General features: G+C 37.6%; 1 protein-coding gene across 1 annotated transcript; it reads right to left on the reverse strand.

Annotated features, from left to right (window-relative positions):
- Positions 1–5,134: 5,134 nt before the first annotated feature.
- On the reverse strand, positions 5,135–15,325 carry LOC109190880 (ribonuclease 3-like protein 1). Its single transcript, XM_019341506.1, has 3 exons — positions 14,963–15,325; positions 5,565–5,676; positions 5,135–5,382 (listed from the first exon to the last, which is right to left on the reverse strand). Exons 1-3 carry the CDS (start codon positions 15,126–15,128, stop codon positions 5,220–5,222), a joined length of 441 nt encoding a protein of 146 aa, XP_019197051.1. The 5' UTR covers positions 15,129–15,325; the 3' UTR covers positions 5,135–5,219.
- Between the last annotated feature and the right edge of the window lie 2,352 nt (positions 15,326–17,677).

Here is a 17,677-nt window from a genome sequence, read left to right on the forward strand (position 1 = left end):
TCCGCCTATAACAGGTAGCATCAGGAAGAGTGGGACTGTCAGCATGCATCACCTTCGTGGTCACAATCATGGGATTGTCCACTGGTTTACTACCCAAAAAAAAAAAACAGATTATTGAAGCAAATCAAGCGTTTCCTTTGGGAGAGATTAATTCCATAACGACTCCGAGCAACCTCCGATCCAAACCTTGAAAAGAAAAAACTTCAAAGGACCCAAATCCTTATTTCGAAAGGTTGAGTCTAAATGAGCCTTAACTCCCTGGATTACTTCAAGATTACCACTAGCTACCACGATATCATCCACATAAACCAAAAGAGCAATAAACAACCAGACCCTTTAGTGAATAATGAATGATCTGAAGATGCTTGTTTAAAACCTTGAGATAATAACTCAGTTGTTAGTTTCACATTCCACTGCCGACTAGCCTGCTTCAAGCCATATAAAGACTTGGTTAATCGACATACCTGCCCCAATTTTGCTGATTTAACTCCAGGTGACAGAGTCATATATTAATGAAAACAAATAAATTCAAAAAAATAACAACTAAAGAAAACGTCAACTAATAAAGATATGTCACAGTGTAGTACTACTTCAGTATTAGTATCTTCTGGTTTAGGAAATAATTGATAATTGTTACTAAATATAAGATAAATTATAGGCTCGATCAAGTTCGTATCGAGTGTCTGATGGTGGATAATATAATATCAACCTCAATCCCTATCATTTTGTCCAAATTGTAAAATTTCTTTTCTCTCAAAAGGTTAATCTTTAACCTTAAGGGTCCCCTGCTTGCGGCCTGACAAAGTATGTAAGAAATAAATTATAGTAACTCAATAGCTCAGCAGTAGCTGAAAACAGCGTCAAATGTCAATGCGCACAAGGAATCTGCCCACTTTGAGCATAATCTCTACAATGCTGCTGTCAAATTTAGAACTTAGTCTTTTCTTCCAAATAACTAGTGAACTTAGCCCGACAAATTATGGAATTTTTTATCTGGTGCATAGGAACCAGGCGCAGAGCCACTATGGGGGCAGCTGACGCTACTCCCCCCACCCCTATATATATATATATATATAGAGAGAGAGAGAGAGAGAGAGAGAGAGAGAGAGAGAGGGAGGGGGGTTGCATTCAAATACAAACCCCTTAAAATACAAATTTGAGCTCGTGCACACATTAACATACTTACATGTACACAGGATGCACGGCCAACAATTTCTGGATTAGGTCGTGCACACATTAACATACTTACATGCACACAGCGCGTAGGAAAAAAAATTACAACCATCCATCAAAGTTCGTGCACACATTAACATACGTACATGCACACTGGGCACACTGCCAACAATATCTTAGATTAGCTCGTGCACACATTAACATACTTACATGCACACAGTTTGTATTTTAAGAGGGATTTATATTTTAAGGGAGATTTGTATTCAAAAATAATCCTATATATATATATATATATATATATATATCATTAAATGTTATATAAAATATATATTTATCTTAAAATTACGAATGGATTGAGTAGCTTAGTTAGTTGAATTTCAAACTTGATATCAAAAAGTATGACTTGAGTTTTTTGAAGTTTTGGTCCCACGACTATAGTCGCACTGTCAGGATTGATCCGCGACTTTCAAACCTTGCAATTTCAGCCTACGACTATTGTTTTTGTTGCAAAAATGGTCATTCCAACCAAATTTCCGTCAAAATCTCACCGGAGAAAAAAATCATCCATTTCAAGCAGGGATAAAATAGACATTTACATTGACCTTGCAATCTCGATCGGACCGTTGGTGACCTCTTATTCTGACCAAAGTGCGAAAAAATCAAACAAAAAAAAACTCAATTGCCAAAGACAAACCATACTCTGCTCTCATCTCATAAAAAATGTAGTCATTATGTTTTCCTTCAAAATAAAGACGATGAAGATCGACAATGGATGGCGTGTTGAAGATGGCAATCGATGTTTTCCTCTTGTTCGCAGATGGGTTGATGAGATGAGAGTAGATTAAGGTTCGTCTCTGGCAATTTTTTTTTTTTCGCACTTCGGTCAAAATAAGAGGTCAACAGCGATCCGAGATTTCAAGGTCAATGTAAATGTCTATTTTATCCCTGCTTGCAATGAAGAATTTTTTTCTCCGGTGAGATTTTGACGAAAAATTGGCCGGAAGGACCATTTTTGCAACAAAAACAATAGTCGTGGACTTAAATTGCAAGGTTTGAAAGTCGCTGATCAATCCTAATAGTGCCACTATAGTCGTGGGACCAAAAGTGCAAAAAACTCATATAAAATACATTGTTGGTCCTAGACTTATAGTGACACAGACAATTTTAATCCTCCATAAAAAAATCAGACAATTTGTAGACACTCTTATTGTGACGAGGACAATTTTGGTCCTCCGTCTGTTTCCAGTTAGATAGCCGTTTGAGTGGAGGATATTTGTGTAATTTCATGACATCTACTCCTCTTTATTCCATCTCCGTCAGTCTCAAAGCCAAAATTCAATCAATCTTCGATATACAATGCAAATTGCGCCAATTCCCGCAAATGACCATCTTGACACTTCAAAAGCTCCACAAGAGGCGGGATAGCACCAGTTGAAACTATCCTGACCTTATTTATGGTAAACATTTAAAACCATGATTTTGATGCTTGAAAGATGAAGTTTTTACAGTATGATTGCATCCAACAAAACGAAAATGCTTGTCTGCGTCAGGAATCAAGATGTGTTTGAACTGGACTCAGGTGAAATCACTTTCCCCTTTTTGAGTTGGTCATCAACTACATTCTCCCCCTCTTTCCTCTTATTCTCCAGCTGTCTCAGTTGCATTCCTCCGCTGCTTCCAGGAGTCCAAACGCACCGTATTGCAGATCTATTGGATCAAACTAGACGTTTGAGATGAGATGAAATAAAGAGAAGGAGATAGCATGAAATGACACAAATACCCTCATCTCAAACGGTCATTTAACAGGAATGCAGACGAAGGACCAAAATTGTCCTCGTCATAATAAGAGTGTCCATAAACTGTCTGATTTTTTTATGGAGGACTAAAATTGTTTGTGCCACTATAAGTTTAGGACTAAAAATGTCTTTTACTCAATTATTAAATTAACAAATTAAATACTCTTTTAGTCTATTTTTTATGAGTCATTTAATTAATGAGTTAATACCAAAATCGTCCTCGACTATAGTGGTTTTTCTCAATTTCGTCCTAAACGACTTTGGTGACCTAATATCGTCTCAGACTTTTGTGTTTCGCTCAATTTAGTCCTCCATTTGTTATTCCGTCAAATTAGTGTTAAATAAAGGGACAATTCAGTAATGTCAATATTGATCTCTCTTTATTTTCAACTTGTGAAGTGCGAAATTCCTCTTTCTTGTACGAATTACACCGAAAATTACTTCCGGACCTGCAAATTAAATTTTATATTCGCAGTTTTAGGAGTAATTCTAGGAGTAATTCGTTAAAAAAAAAGGGATTTCGCAGTTCACATGTCTATGAGTAAAGAGATGCCAATATTAAAATTACTGAATTGTCTATTTATTTAACACCAAATGGACAGAATAACAAATGAGGGACTAAATTGAGCAAAAATACAAAAGTCTGGGACTAAATTGAGCAAAACACAAAAGTCTGGGACGATATTAGGTCACCAAAGTCGTTTAGGACGAAATTGAGAAAAACCACTATAGTCAAGGACGATTTTAGGTATTAACTCTTTAATTAATGTAGTATACAAGTTTATATTATACTTTATTGTATTCGAATTAATTTAGAAAAATTAATCTAAGTAAAAGAAATTAAAATTAAAAATGTATTTATGAATATAGTGTTATTGAAATTATTTTATCCAATTGATTATGTTTCATATTTTGTCATAAGTATTTCAATCTTAACTATTATATAATCTATCAAAAAACATTCTTTATAATTTATAATGTATTTTGTATTCTAACATCATTTAATCTTCATTCCCGCTCAAATAATTTTTCTAAATCGGTCACTAGAACTCTAGAAGGAAAACGTAACCCGGTCCTTTGAGAAATATTCTCGGAACATCCAGCTGTTATTGCGGTATTTCCAATGATTAGTTTATTGGAAATAGAAACATTGGCGCCATATATATTATATAGTATTCTGCTAAATTGTCAGATTATCGCGGTGGTCGGAAAGACATGGAAGTTCAAAGATGGATCTGCTTTAGTAACGGCAAGACTGCGTTTGTGAGGATTGTTCATCCAGGCGGCCATGTTGAGCTTCACGACAGGCCGGTTCTTGCGTCTGAGATACTCAACAGAAATCCCAGAAGCTGTGTAGCCCATCCCAACATTTTCCGGCAGCCGTGGGCGGCGGCTGTCGTGGAACCGGAAACCACACTCATGCCTGGCCAGAAATTCTACGTCGTGCCCCAACACACCCTCCGCAGACTTCAGTCCCTTCTTGCATCGGAATCCTCTTCCCCCGGCGTGGTTCCGGCGGAATTCCCGACGCCTCAAAACAACACAGAAAAGGTTTCTACTTGCGGCGGCTTGTTGTTTCGCAGAAATGGTTCCTCTAAGTCGGATTCCGACGCGCCGCCCCCGAAGAGCAATGGATGCTTTGGACGCCGGCGGCGGCTAACGCGATCCAGAACCATTGCCAGGAGTGATCGCGATGATGATGAAATGATGTCTTCTTGGAGCAGCCTCGGATCTTCCGACATGAAAGCTCTTCGCAGAAACAAAGGCGACGCTCTGGATTCTACTTCGGCTGCTGCCAAATTATAGATACAACTTATCTAATACAATTAAATATGATATATTATCGTTCCCAGCTTAGAACAATAATTCTTCGCCTGACTCAATGTCACGATAACAAAAACTTACTCATTAAGAATTTTTCGAAGCATATATATTTTAGTAGGATAAGGTAATTGGGTTCAAGTTTAAATTTTGTGCCATATTTTACAATTTATGTCTAAAGACTTCAAATTTTAATATTTGTCCATTTTTGGTTTGGATAAATTTGATTGTATCACAAGCTCTATAAAGCGATAGTAAATTTTTGCCCGCACAAGTTTAGTTATTCAATAAATAGTATTTGAGGAAAGAAAGATTGTAAATTTTTTGTTCTCTAATTAAAAAAATAATAATAAAATATTTTACACTTACAATTTTATTGTAATTGGCACTCCAGACTGACAGAAAATCCAGAATGTTTTTTTCTTTTTTTCATTGATTCTTTGAGCGATAACCAAGATGGTTCAAGAACCAGAGTGCCCCTTCAGCTGCATTCTCTGCCGCCGCTTTCTTCATCGGAAACGGGTTGCTAAAACACACCAAAGTGGTCGCTTTATGTTCTCCTTTTATCTCTACCCTTACCTTGAACTTGAACCTGCCACCCACACATCCATCCAACATCTTCTTAAGGTTAGCGCACACACAATTCAACCAAAACCTTAAACTCACAAAATTTCATATTTTTTTAAGTAATGAGGAAAACGTAATTATTTTTAAGTAATGAGAAAAATATAATTACTATTTAAAAGTGTGTACCGAGTAAATCCTGCAACTTACGTTTTCTGGTGACTTGGACCTTCCTCACTGCAACAGTCAAAGACTGGTGGGTTCCAGCGACTGGCTGCACAGATCTCATACAACTCTGATCTTGCCATCCCTTTCAACGCACCTGATGATCAGTCATCAAAACATGGAAATGGTTGTCTTGGTTGGGGTTCAGCCTTTTAGAAGAATGGAAATGGTTGCCTTTTTTTTATCTTCTTTTATTCCAAACATACTAACTTTCACTTTTTACTCCTAATATTATACTTCCTCTCATAAATTCTTGATATTAACATTTGTTCTGAGACTCACATAATTAAAATATGTCACATTATGAGTAAAAGTGAGAAAGTACACATAATTCTTTTTGGTGCGTCAATGGAGTTGGAACCTCAAGATTAATAAACTCTTCTAGTAGCTATCTCTTTAGTATCTTTCTTCAACAAAACCGTGACACCGGTGGTCTAAAATCAAAATACCCCACGCATTACTTTGCCCCAAGTTTACAAAGAAATATGCACATTGATTACCTCCCCAGAAAACATGAGAATACACTTAGTACAACTCTTTTTATTTTGCTAAATTTCTTTTACAGTACTCCGTAATTTTGTGTGTGTGTGAGACAGTGATTCTAGTAGAAAAAATAAAAATCATTAAAAATAAATATCTCTCGTCTCTAGACTGAGATCTGCCATGGCTGCCAATAAGCTTTGGAATCAATTCTCACGAGAATCACGTATATACAGTAGTAGTTCTGGTTACTACCCCCAAAAATTCTCATTTTGTATTAATGGCCGGGATTATTTGTTGGGTAATATGGTTGAAAATTCCCGAAAATAATAATAATCCTACGGAAAGATTAATATTATATGGGAAAAACAGAAAATTGGGAAGGAAAGGGTTGAGTGTTTGGGTATAGGTTTAGCACGAGTTCGAACACAAGGTTCTTTTCCTTAAAACCTTATTTGCTACCTCCCACAAGTGCTAGGAGCGTTGTAGCCTAGGTTTCCCAGGATAAAACGTGCTACGATTCCTTGTTTAAGCACTTAAACAAGGAACCCGGCAAACAAAGCAAAGTAGAGAACACTAGTTGGTAAAGAAGAGAGTAGAAGTAGAGTTTTGGGAAGCTGAAAGCTACTGGAATTCCTTTCGTTTTTGTACTGTGTAAAATGCTACTGCTTCTACCTCTCTTTATATAGGGATGTTGGAGTGATAGCATTCAACATGGCCATTAAATTGGTGTTAAAATCAATTATGTAACACCTGTAACGGTCACCACTAAGTAGGATTAAACTCAGAATTTAAAAATTGGAATTAAAACAGTATTAATTTCGTAACAGATGAGTTTAATCTTCTGCACTTTCGGGTTTCAGACCGTTGGGTTGCAGGTTCACACGAGAGCACACGGACCAGTCAACACGAGAGTACATCTCTCGTGTGCACTGTGGTGCAACCCGAGAGTGCACTACTCTCGTGGTCACAGATGCACGAGAGTTGTGCTCTCGGTGCACCACAACCTCTCGTGTGCACTGTGGTGCAACCCGAGAGTGCACTACTCTCGTGGTTACAGATGCACGAGAGTTGTGCTCTCGGTGCACCACAACCTCTCGTGCTACACACGAGAGTACCAGATGAAAAATGATACCGAAGTTAGGCATAACTTAGCCCGCAAGGCCAGCCCATTTTCGGACGACATTCGTGCCTGCAGGTGCCGGCGAGCTCGGGTTTTGATGTCCTCTAGTTGGATTTTGATTTGCACCCCCCCCCCCCCCTGCGCGAGAGAGCCTCTATGCTATACAATTCTACAAGCTTGAAAAGAGCTCATGTATATAAGGGGGGCAAATCTTGTTTCCAAACCAATGTGGGACAAAGTCCTACATTTTCCCATCATTTCCCAACTTAAATGGGTCTACTTTGAGAATCAATATCTCATTCACCCATTATCCGTTTTGAGCGTACAATATATCAATCTCTTCGTCTCACTACGAAGAACCCGAATCCACTTTGACCCGACCCAAATTGGAAGTGGACCCCACTGATAATTGTACCACAAAATAGCCACTTAATATGTCATTTTATGCCATTTTAAGCTAATTTTTCCAACAATCCCCCACATGAATGAAAATTGATTTTCGGGGTAGTTTTTAAACGGAAACAACTGTGTTCAACGGTCGATCCCTGCATAGGATAGGTAGGGTCACACCCTTTGAACCTTCCCTCGTGAAGATACATTTACTCTACTAGCTGTACGGTAGAGCGCGATGTCTTTGAACCGACTGCCGTTTGTGTAGACGATGACATATCTCACACAGGAACCTCCCAACCATGCTTTGTTCTCATGATTGTGCCCTTTTTGGTCGTGGGTCACCATTCCTGGTTCTGCAAGAGTTTGTGAAGAATTGTGCCCGTCAATTCTCCTTTGAAGCGACCCTTACTTCTCTCTCACATAGGTGATTCTATCCCGAGTATCCCGCATACTCACATATGTCAACCGACATTCGAATCACTAAAGCATTTAACATGCTAACCTTGTGCGGGAGTCACTGTTTCTAACGAGGAGTGGTAGGGGATCCGAGACCCCCACAGTGACACGCTCCGTTCCATAATTTAGTTGTCCCATTGAACCTAGGTGCCAGCTAGGTTGGGTGTCCACTATAGAACTTTATACCAAGGGCTTTAGACCCATTCCTCGTCTCAACTTCTCCACAGCTACTCTACATAACCCTTTGGTTAGCGGATCCGCTATATTGTCTTCTGACTTTACGTAGTCAATCGAGACAACACCAGTTGTGAGAAGTTGTCTAATGGTATTATGTCTACGACGCACATGTCTAGACTTACCATTATACATATGATTCTGTACTCGTCCAATTGCAGCTTGACTATCACAATGCACACACATTGGAGGTACAGGTCTTTCCCAATTAGGAATATCCTCTAAAAAATGGCGTAGCCATTCAGCCTCTTCACAACATTTGTCCAAGGCTATCAGCTCAGATTCCATCGTGGATCTAGCTATCACGGTCTGTTTAGAGGATTTCCATGCAACGGCTGCACCGGCTAGTGTAAACACGTAGCCACTCGTGGACTTGGAGTCCTTAATATCGGATATCCAGCTAGCGTCGCTATACCCTTCAAGTACAGCAGGATATCTCCCATAGTGCAGTCCAAGGTCTCGAGTATACCTTAAGTATCTCAGAACCTTCACTATTGCTGTCCAGTGCATGGCACCGGGGTTACTCGTATATCTACTGAGTTTACTAACCGCAAAGGCAATATCCGGCCTAGTACAGCTCATTAGATACATCAAACTACCAATAACCCGAGCATATTCTACTTGAGAAATACACTCTCCGTGGTTCTTGGTTAGATGAACGCTTCGATCTAATGGCGTCCTAGTCCCTTGATGATTATCCTTGTTAAATTTTTCAAGGATTTTATCAATATAATGTGATTGGCTTAACACCAGACCATCAGGTCTTCTAATGATTCTAATCCCGAGGATTAAATCAGCCAAACCCATATCCTTCATGTCAAATCTCGTATTTAACATGTTTTTGGTAGACTTGATCATTCGATCGTTATTACCAATGATGAGCATGTCATCTACGTATAAACAAAGAATGACATAACAGTCTATCGTTTCCTTAACGTAGACACATTTGTCACTTTCGTTTATTTTAAACCCATTAGTTAACATCGCATGGTCAAACTTCTCGTGCCATTGCTTAGGCGCTTGTTTTAAACCATATAGCGATTTAACCAATTTACACACTTTCCTTTCTTGGCCCGGAACCACGAACCCTTCGGGTTGTTCCATATAGATTTCCTCATCTAGTTCGCCATTTAGGAAAGCGGTTTTAACGTCCATTTGATGAACTTCCAAATTCCGCAGCGCGGCTATAGCAAGTATCATTCTAATGTAATTTATTCTCGTCACGGGAGAATACGTGTCGAAGTAATCAAGGCCCTCGCGTTGCCTGTAACCCTTGATTACAAGCCTAGCCTTATACTTCTCGATGGAACCATCGGGTTTCATCTTCCTTTTAAGGACCCACTTGGATCCTAAGGGTTTACTACCCGGAGGAAGATCAACAAGTTCCCAAGTGTGATTCTGTAAAATAGAATCCACTTCACTTTTAATAGCCTCTTTCCACATTGGTCCTTCTGTAGAAGTCACGGCTTCTCCGTACGTTCGAGGCTCGTTTTCTATCAAACAAGATAGAAAATCGGGTTCATTTTCTAATAAACAAGTTAGAGTACTCGAATCATACTCCAACAAGTAAGTTAGAAAATCAAGACCGAATGATTTTCCAACTCTCGCCCGCTTACTGCGTCTTGGCTCGAGCTCGGGTTCTCTCTCGGATTCCCCACTATCATTATCCATAGCTTCGTCAAACGTTCGTTTTGACGAACTCATTGGACCTACAAGGAAATACATTTTCAAAGAAAGATGCATTCCTTGATTCTATTATCGTGTTCTCGTGTACGTCCGGATTATGGGACTCGTGTACTAAGAACCGATAAGCACTACTATTATGTGCATAGCAAATAAAGATACAGTCCACCGTCTTAGGACCTATCTTTACTTTCTTAGGTGTTGGCACCAAAACTTTGGCAAGACACCCCCACACTTTCAGGTACCGGTAGGAAGGTTTCCTACCGTTCCACAGCTCATAAGGAGTCTTATCAAGCTTCTTGTGGGGTACCTTATTTAAAAGGTAATTACTTATCAAAATAGCCTCACCCCACGCGTCTTGAGGTAAGCCCGAACTTATAAGCATCGCATTCATCATATCTTTCAATGTACGATTCTTTCATTCGGCAACACCGTTCGATTGAGGTGAGTAAGGTGCAGTACGCTCGTGTATTATACCTACACTCGCACAGAAGTCACCAATAGGTGCTTCGTACTCACCACCTCGATCGCTTCTAACTTTCTTAATCTTACGATTAAGTTGGTTTTCAACTTCATTCTTATAAAGAATGAATTTTTCCAAGGCTTCATCTTTGCTTTTAAGCAAATACACATAGCAATAACGTGTGCTATCGTCGATAAACGTGATAAAATATTTATTACCACCTCTCGTTTGTATCGATCTAAAATCGCACAAATCACTATGGATTAATTCTAGTGGTTCAGTTTCCCTTTCAACCGATTTGAAAGGTACTTTTGTTAATTTTGCCTCAACACAGATTTCACATTTGTTATTTGTGTTAATTTGAAAATTAGGAATATGGTCCATGTTAATTAATCTACGTATAGAATTATAATTAACGTGACCTAGTCTACCATGCCACAAATTGGAAGACTCAAGCAAGTAAACGGAATTAACTTTGCTCTTATTCATGATAATAGGCATTACATTGAGCTTAAAAAGCCCATCAGTTACATAACCTTTGCCTACAAACATTCCTAACTTAGACAAAACAACCTTGTCTGACTCGAACACCATGCGAAAGCCATGCTTGTTCAACAGTGAGCCAGACACCAGATTCTTTCTCAGCTCTGGAACATACAGCACGTTGTTCAACGTCAGTTCCTTCCCGGAAGTCATATTCAGAACCACCTTGCCCACGCCTTCCATAGCAGACTGAGCAGAGTTTCCCATCCAAACCTTCTCGCCCTCAACGGTCTCAAAGGTGTTGAACATTTCTCGGTTGCAACACAAGTGCCTTGTTGCACCAGTGTCGATGAACCACTCTCGTGGGTTAGAGTCCACGAGGTTCACCTCGGTCACCATAGCCGAAAGGCTAATCTCGACCTCCTTCTGATTGCTTTCCTCAACCATGTTGGCTTCAGAACTCTTGTTCTTCTTCTTTGGAACTTTGCACTCAGAGGACTTGTGGCCAGTCTTGCCACAATTAAAGCATTTTCCATGAAATTTCTTCTTGGTAATGCCTCCTTTCGGACCTAGCTTTTGCTTGTCCTTCTTGTTCTTCTTGGAGTTTTTAGCATGCTCCACAACAGTGGCTTTAGCACCAATAGTGACAGAATTTCTTCCATCATTCGTCATGTTCCCCTCCTCAATTCGGAGTCGCTGGATCAGGTCCTCCAGGTTCATTTCCTTTCGCTTATGCTTAAGGTAATTCTTGAAGTCCTTCCACCCTGGAGGCAGCAAGTGGATAACAGATCCCACTAGGAACGCTTCACTCAACGTCATGCCTTCGTCACGGATTTCATCAAAGATTAGTTGTAAATCTTCAACCTGACTTAGCACGGTTTTGGAATCAACCATTTTGAAGTCAAGGAATCGGCCAACCACAAATTTCTTTGCGCCGGCATCCTCACTTCGGTATTTATGATCCAAAGCTTCCCACAGCGCTTTCGCTGTGCCAATCTTGCGATATACATCGTATAACGCATCACACAATACATTTAGGATATAGTTTCAGCATAGGAAGTCCGAATCCTTCCAATAGCCAACTGCCATCACGGATTGGGCATCCTGTTCCCTTAGTTCGGGAACCTTCTCGGTCAAAAATCTCGCCAAGCCGAGAGTTGCTAGGTAGAACAACATCTTTTGTTGCCCCCTTTTGAAATTCGATCCAATACTGGTGAATTTCTCCGGTCTTTCGGCCGAACCACTGGGTACCGTAGGTACCCCGGTACCCGAGTCATGGGAATATATCCCTCAGTGCTCCCACCATCTTGTGAACCAACGTTCACTGGTATAGCCTGGGAATTAGCAACATTATTGCCATTCCCACCACTGTTGTTCTCAACAACATTCTCCTCCCCGAGAGCTGGCAAAACTGGATTCTTCATTTCTTCTAGGAAATTAGAGATGAACAACCAACGGGAAACGGATATAAGGTTTTAAGATTGTTGGATAATATGGTTGAAAATTCCCGAAAATAATAATAATCCTACGGAAAAATTAATATTATATGGGAAAAACAGAAAATTGGGAAGGAAAAGGTTGAGTGTTTGGGTATAGGTTTAGCACGAGTTCGAACACAAGGTTCTTTTCCTTAAAACCTTATTTGCTACCTCCCACAAGTGCTAGGAGCGTTGTAGCCTAGGTTTACCAGGATAAAACGTGCTACGATTCATTGTTTAAGCACTTAAACAAGGAACCCGGCAAACAAAGCAAAGTAGAGAACACTAGTTGGTAAAGAAGAGAGTAGAAGCAGAGTTTTGGGAAGCTGAAAGCTACTGGAATTCCTTTCGTTTTTGTACTGTGTAAAATGCTACTGCTTCTACCTCTCTTTATATAGGGATGTTGGAGTGATAGCATTCAACATGGCCATTAAATTGGTGTTAAAATCAATTATGTAACACCTGTAACGGTCACCACTAAGTAGGATTAAACTCAGAATTTAAAAATTGGAATTAAAACAGTATTAATTCCGTAACAGATGAGTTTAACTTAGCCCGCAAGGCCAGCCCATTTTCGGACGACATTCGTGCCCGCAGGTGCCGGCGCACGCGAGCTCGGGCTTGATTTCAAGCCTTTTTGATGTCCTCTAGCTGGATTTTGATTTGCACCCCCCCCCCCCCCGCGCGCGCGCGCGCGAGAGAGAGCCTCTATGCTATACAATTCTACAAGCTTGAAAAGAGCTCATGTATATAAGGGGGGCAAATCTTGTTTCCAAACCAATGTGGGACAAAGTCCTACATTTTCCCTTCATTTCCCAACTTAAATGGGTCTACTTTGAGAATCAATATCTCATTCACCCATTATCCGTTTTGAGCGTACAATATATCAATCTCTTCGTCTCACTACGAAGAACCCGAATCCACTTTGACCCGACCCAAATCGGAAGTGGACCCCACTGATAATTGTACCACAAAATAGCCACTTAATATGCCATTTTATGCCATTTTAAGCTAATTTTTCCAACATTATTTACAATTCAATTTTATATCATATTTCATTGAGTATTAATGTATAAAATTTATATATTTAAAATTTATATTTTTAAATAACATTTTAAAAAAAAAAACAAACTATAAATATTAGGCTAAAGTGTCATCATCTCACACCATGAAACATTTCTGATTATTCATGCTGCACCATATAAATTTTTACAGGTTCTACAGGTTACCAGCAATAATATTTTGCTCATATGAAATTTTTTATTAATTTTTTTGGGTATTTTTCTTTTTTCGCCTTCATATTTTTTTTTCGTATTTTTTTTTTCGAAACGTATAGGTCTGTTATGCGTTTTTCGCTTCTCGTTTCTCCGATCAGGCCTGCTTTGTTTAGGTCTGCTCTGCGGAGTTTGGTATCGGAGAAACGAGAATGGGAAAAGAAGAAAAATATCGAAAAAAATTAATAAAAAATTTCTAGACGAAAAAAAAAATTATGATTTATGACTCTAAAAATCATGGTGCGACATGAATGATAAAAAATGATTCATGGTGTGTGATGACACTTTAGCCTAAATATTATGGAGTATAAAATATATTTTTTAAAAAATTAGTCTGACCAATAAACAATAACAAGGATAAAATAGTTGAAAATTTGTAAATCTACCATTTTGAGTTCAAATAGAGATTCGTATTTGAGCCAACGTCTTTACATTTGAATTTGGATGAACGAAATTAAAACATAAAAAGAACTAGGGGTGAGAAAAAATACTGAACCGTCCAAATATTTTAATTTTTGGTTCCGCTTCTGTTATTAAGGTGAAAGATTCAATTATCGATTTTTCAAGAGAAAATCAAAAATTAATTTAGAGAAAAAAAAAATTTAACTTCATCTCATTTATATTTTGCAAGTCCATAGTCTATCACATTAATTTTAATCGCTTATCGAATTGCATTGCATTTATTAACCACATAATATTTAAAAATAGTTAATTTATATCTGACTAAAATACTATTGTACTTCAGAGGGGTTGATGACATTAATTTAAATTGATTATAAATACTAAGATGTTTTTTTTTCCTTTAATAATTTAGTCATTTAGCATTAGCTAGTCAAATAAATAAAACAAATTCAGCTATTTTATTTAAAAAAATTGATACTTTCAAAAAAAAAATTGATTATATTTACCTGATCGGGACCAAAAACCGTCAATTTTTATTATATCAGTTATGAAAATTGGTCAATCGATTTTTAGTCAATTATGAAGGTTCATTTCAAATTTTGAGTATTTTATTTATTAATTAGAATTTATTAATTAGAAATAGACCGAAACCAACGGATACTCACCCCTGATAGAACCAATCATTCTAAATCATTTTTCATTCAGTCCCATTGATTAAACAAAAAAAAATTGATGTACGAGAAGACTTTTTTCTTTAAAATTACCACAATTAAATGTTGTAAAAAGTATAAATCATAAAGATCAGAAAAGAACTAAAAATGAGGTTTTCATAAAAAAAAAAAGAGAGAGAGAGAAGGGGCGTACAGGGACCAACAGAGTATTGATATATGTGGTTGGAGTAAGTTGCCAATTACCTGCGGTGTTGGGTTTAGGCACGGCTTCTCCGGCGGCCGCCTCCTTCTCGATACCGCCACCGTCTTCAATGGCCGGCGGCGCAGAGCCACCCGTTGGCTTCTTCTCCGGCTGGTTTCCGCTCCAGAGAATGAACTCCTCATTCTCAACTACTTCTCCATTATCCATATCGATCTCTTCCCAACAGGCCAGGCGCAGAGAGAGAGAGAGAGAGAGAGAGAGACGGAGAGAGGTATTGTGATGCTAAAATGGCGAATATATATATGAAGAAGGGTAGAGATTAGATATGAACAAGCGATTTAATGGGGCTGCGTATTCTGCACTTTTGAAAGCTATATTTAGGTAATCTAGTGCGAGAATTACCTGTGACGGGACTCGACATTGGAAGAAAATTTTATATTACGTCTACTCTAATTCTTCAGTTTTTTTCTTTAAAATTTTTTAATTAGTTATGGTAAGCATAATCCGAATAAAAAGTGGTCCAATAATACCACCGGGTGAAATTGTGCCGTGAGTTTTAAATTCAAATTACAATTTACAGGGCGCTTGGTTGGAGAGGAGAAATTATGTGGGAATGAAATTACAATTCAATAGGCGATGAATTATTGAGAATAAAATGGGAATTTAAATTTCAGTATTTGGTTTACAAGAATAGAATTATTGAGAATTTTTGGTATACATAAGAATTAAAAGGTAATAAGTAGTATAAATTCAAAATATCCATTCTTATTGTTAAGCATTAATTTTAGATTGAGTTAATACCCAAAATGGTCCTCGACTAGAGTGGTTTTTCTCAATTTCGTCCTAAATGACTTTGGTGACCTAATATCGTCCCAGACTTTTGTGTTTCGCTCAATTTAGTCCCAGACTTCTGTGTTTTTGCTCAATTTAGTCCATCATTTGTTATTCTGTCCATTTAGTGTTAAATAAATAGACAATTCAGTAATTTTAATATTGACATCTCTTTACTCATAGACATGTGAACTGTGAAATCCTTTTTTTTTTTTTACGAATTACTCCCAGAATTACTCCTAAAACTGCGAATATAAAATTTGATTTGCAGGTTCGGGAGTAATTCTGGGTGTAATTCGTACAAGAAAGGGAAATTTCACACTTCACAAGTTGAAAGTAAAGAGATATCAATATTGACATTACTGAATTGTCCCTTAATTTAACACCAATTTGACGGAATAACAAATGAGGGACTAAATTGAGCGAAACACAAAAGTCTGGGACGATATTAGGTCACCAAAGTCGTTTAGGACGAAATTGAGAAAAACCACTATAGTCGAAGACGATTTTGGGTATTAACTCATTTTAGATTAAAAAGGGAATGGGTAATTTTGACTCATCACTATCTTCTTTTCTTCCTAAAATCCCAGGGGAGACATGAGATTTTAATCCATGAAAATGGGGAAATTGCAATTCCTTTTAACCAAACAAGAGAATTTTGTGGCCTTTGAAATTAGGTGGGAATTAAGTGGGAAGGGAATTTAAATTCCCTTCAACCAAACACCATGTTAATGTTCTACTTGATTTTAAAATAAATATTACCGAATCAATTAATTAAGTAATTTAATTAGCAGAATTAAATAACAAAATATAAAGGCTAAAAATTAAATCAAGTACATCAAAATTGATCACGCAGTTCGGAGCACTTCTCCTACATCTACGAGGCAACTCACGTCTGTCCAATCCACTAAATGTTCACCAAAATTTACAAGGGTACAACCTTCTTAACATCCTCCACAGGATAGTACGTTCATGCCTTTATTGACCTCAATTATTGATGTTGCTGAACCAAGTACAGACTGACTTTGCTAGAAGAAATCTCACTTTCAAACCAATATATAAACTTGATTTAGAACTGTAGAGTGTTTAGAAATTATGTCTCTTAAAATAGCCTGAGAGTTCGTAATTTTAAATAGGGAAAATGACACTTTTTCTCCCTGAGTTATATACTTATAGCACTTTTCCCCCCTCAATTATTTAGGTAAGCACATTAGCCCCTTCAATTATTCTAAAAGTGGTGTTTTTTCCCCCTAATATATTAAATTGACATTTATACCCTTAAAATAAACATTTTATTTATTTTACTTCTCCAACAAATTATTGCGTATACGTAGGATGACCACGATTCCGTTCGAACTGAATCGGACACTATATCAATCGAATTAAAAGTTTTCGGTTATGATTCAGATCTAGAACCCAATATTTGGATTTCAATTTATTAAAATTATGAATCAAAAAAATTAGATCCTGAACCGTGAACCGGCGGTTCCGGACCCGATTCGCGATTTTGAACCGTTTTTATTTTAAAATTTTTATTTTTATTTTTATTTTAAAAATAGTCTAAATTCAACAATAAATGTATTTTATTTTTTCAGTTCGGAACATGAACCGTCCGTTCCGGGATTTTAATAAACTCTAAATATCGAGTTTCGATTCTAAATTGTAATTGGAATATTTCAGTTTGGTTGCTATAGTGTTTATTTGGTTTGAACCAAATTATGGTCATAATTTGTTGGAGAAGAAAAATAAATAAAATATTTATTTTAAGGGTAAATGTGTCCATTTAACATTTTAGAGGAAAAAACAGTCACTTGAATAATTGAGGGGGGAAAAACGCTATAAGTATATAATTCAGGGAGAAAAAGTGCCATTTTCCCTTTTAAATAAGAAAGTTTCCTTTTTATAATGATCACTCCTTCAACTAA

This window comes from Ipomoea nil, unplaced genomic scaffold (genome assembly GCF_001879475.1).
Source record: "Ipomoea nil cultivar Tokyo-kokei standard unplaced genomic scaffold, Asagao_1.1 scaffold0114, whole genome shotgun sequence".
NCBI lineage: Eukaryota > Viridiplantae > Streptophyta > Magnoliopsida > Solanales > Convolvulaceae > Ipomoea > Ipomoea nil.

Excerpts from the sequence above, each read along its gene's own strand:
- LOC109190880 (XM_019341506.1), bottom strand. The coding sequence starts at position 15,128 with ATGGATAATGGAGAAGTAGTTGAGAATGAGGAGTTCATTCTCTGGAGC. Across the intron at positions 5,677-14,962 it reads GCCTAAACCCAACACCGCAG|GTGCGTTGAAAGGGATGGCA; the intron begins GTAATTGGCAAC and ends ACTGATCATCAG. Across the intron at positions 5,383-5,564 it reads GGTCCAAGTCACCAGAAAAC|GTTCAAGTTCAAGGTAAGGG; the intron begins GTAAGTTGCAGG and ends TGTGGGTGGCAG.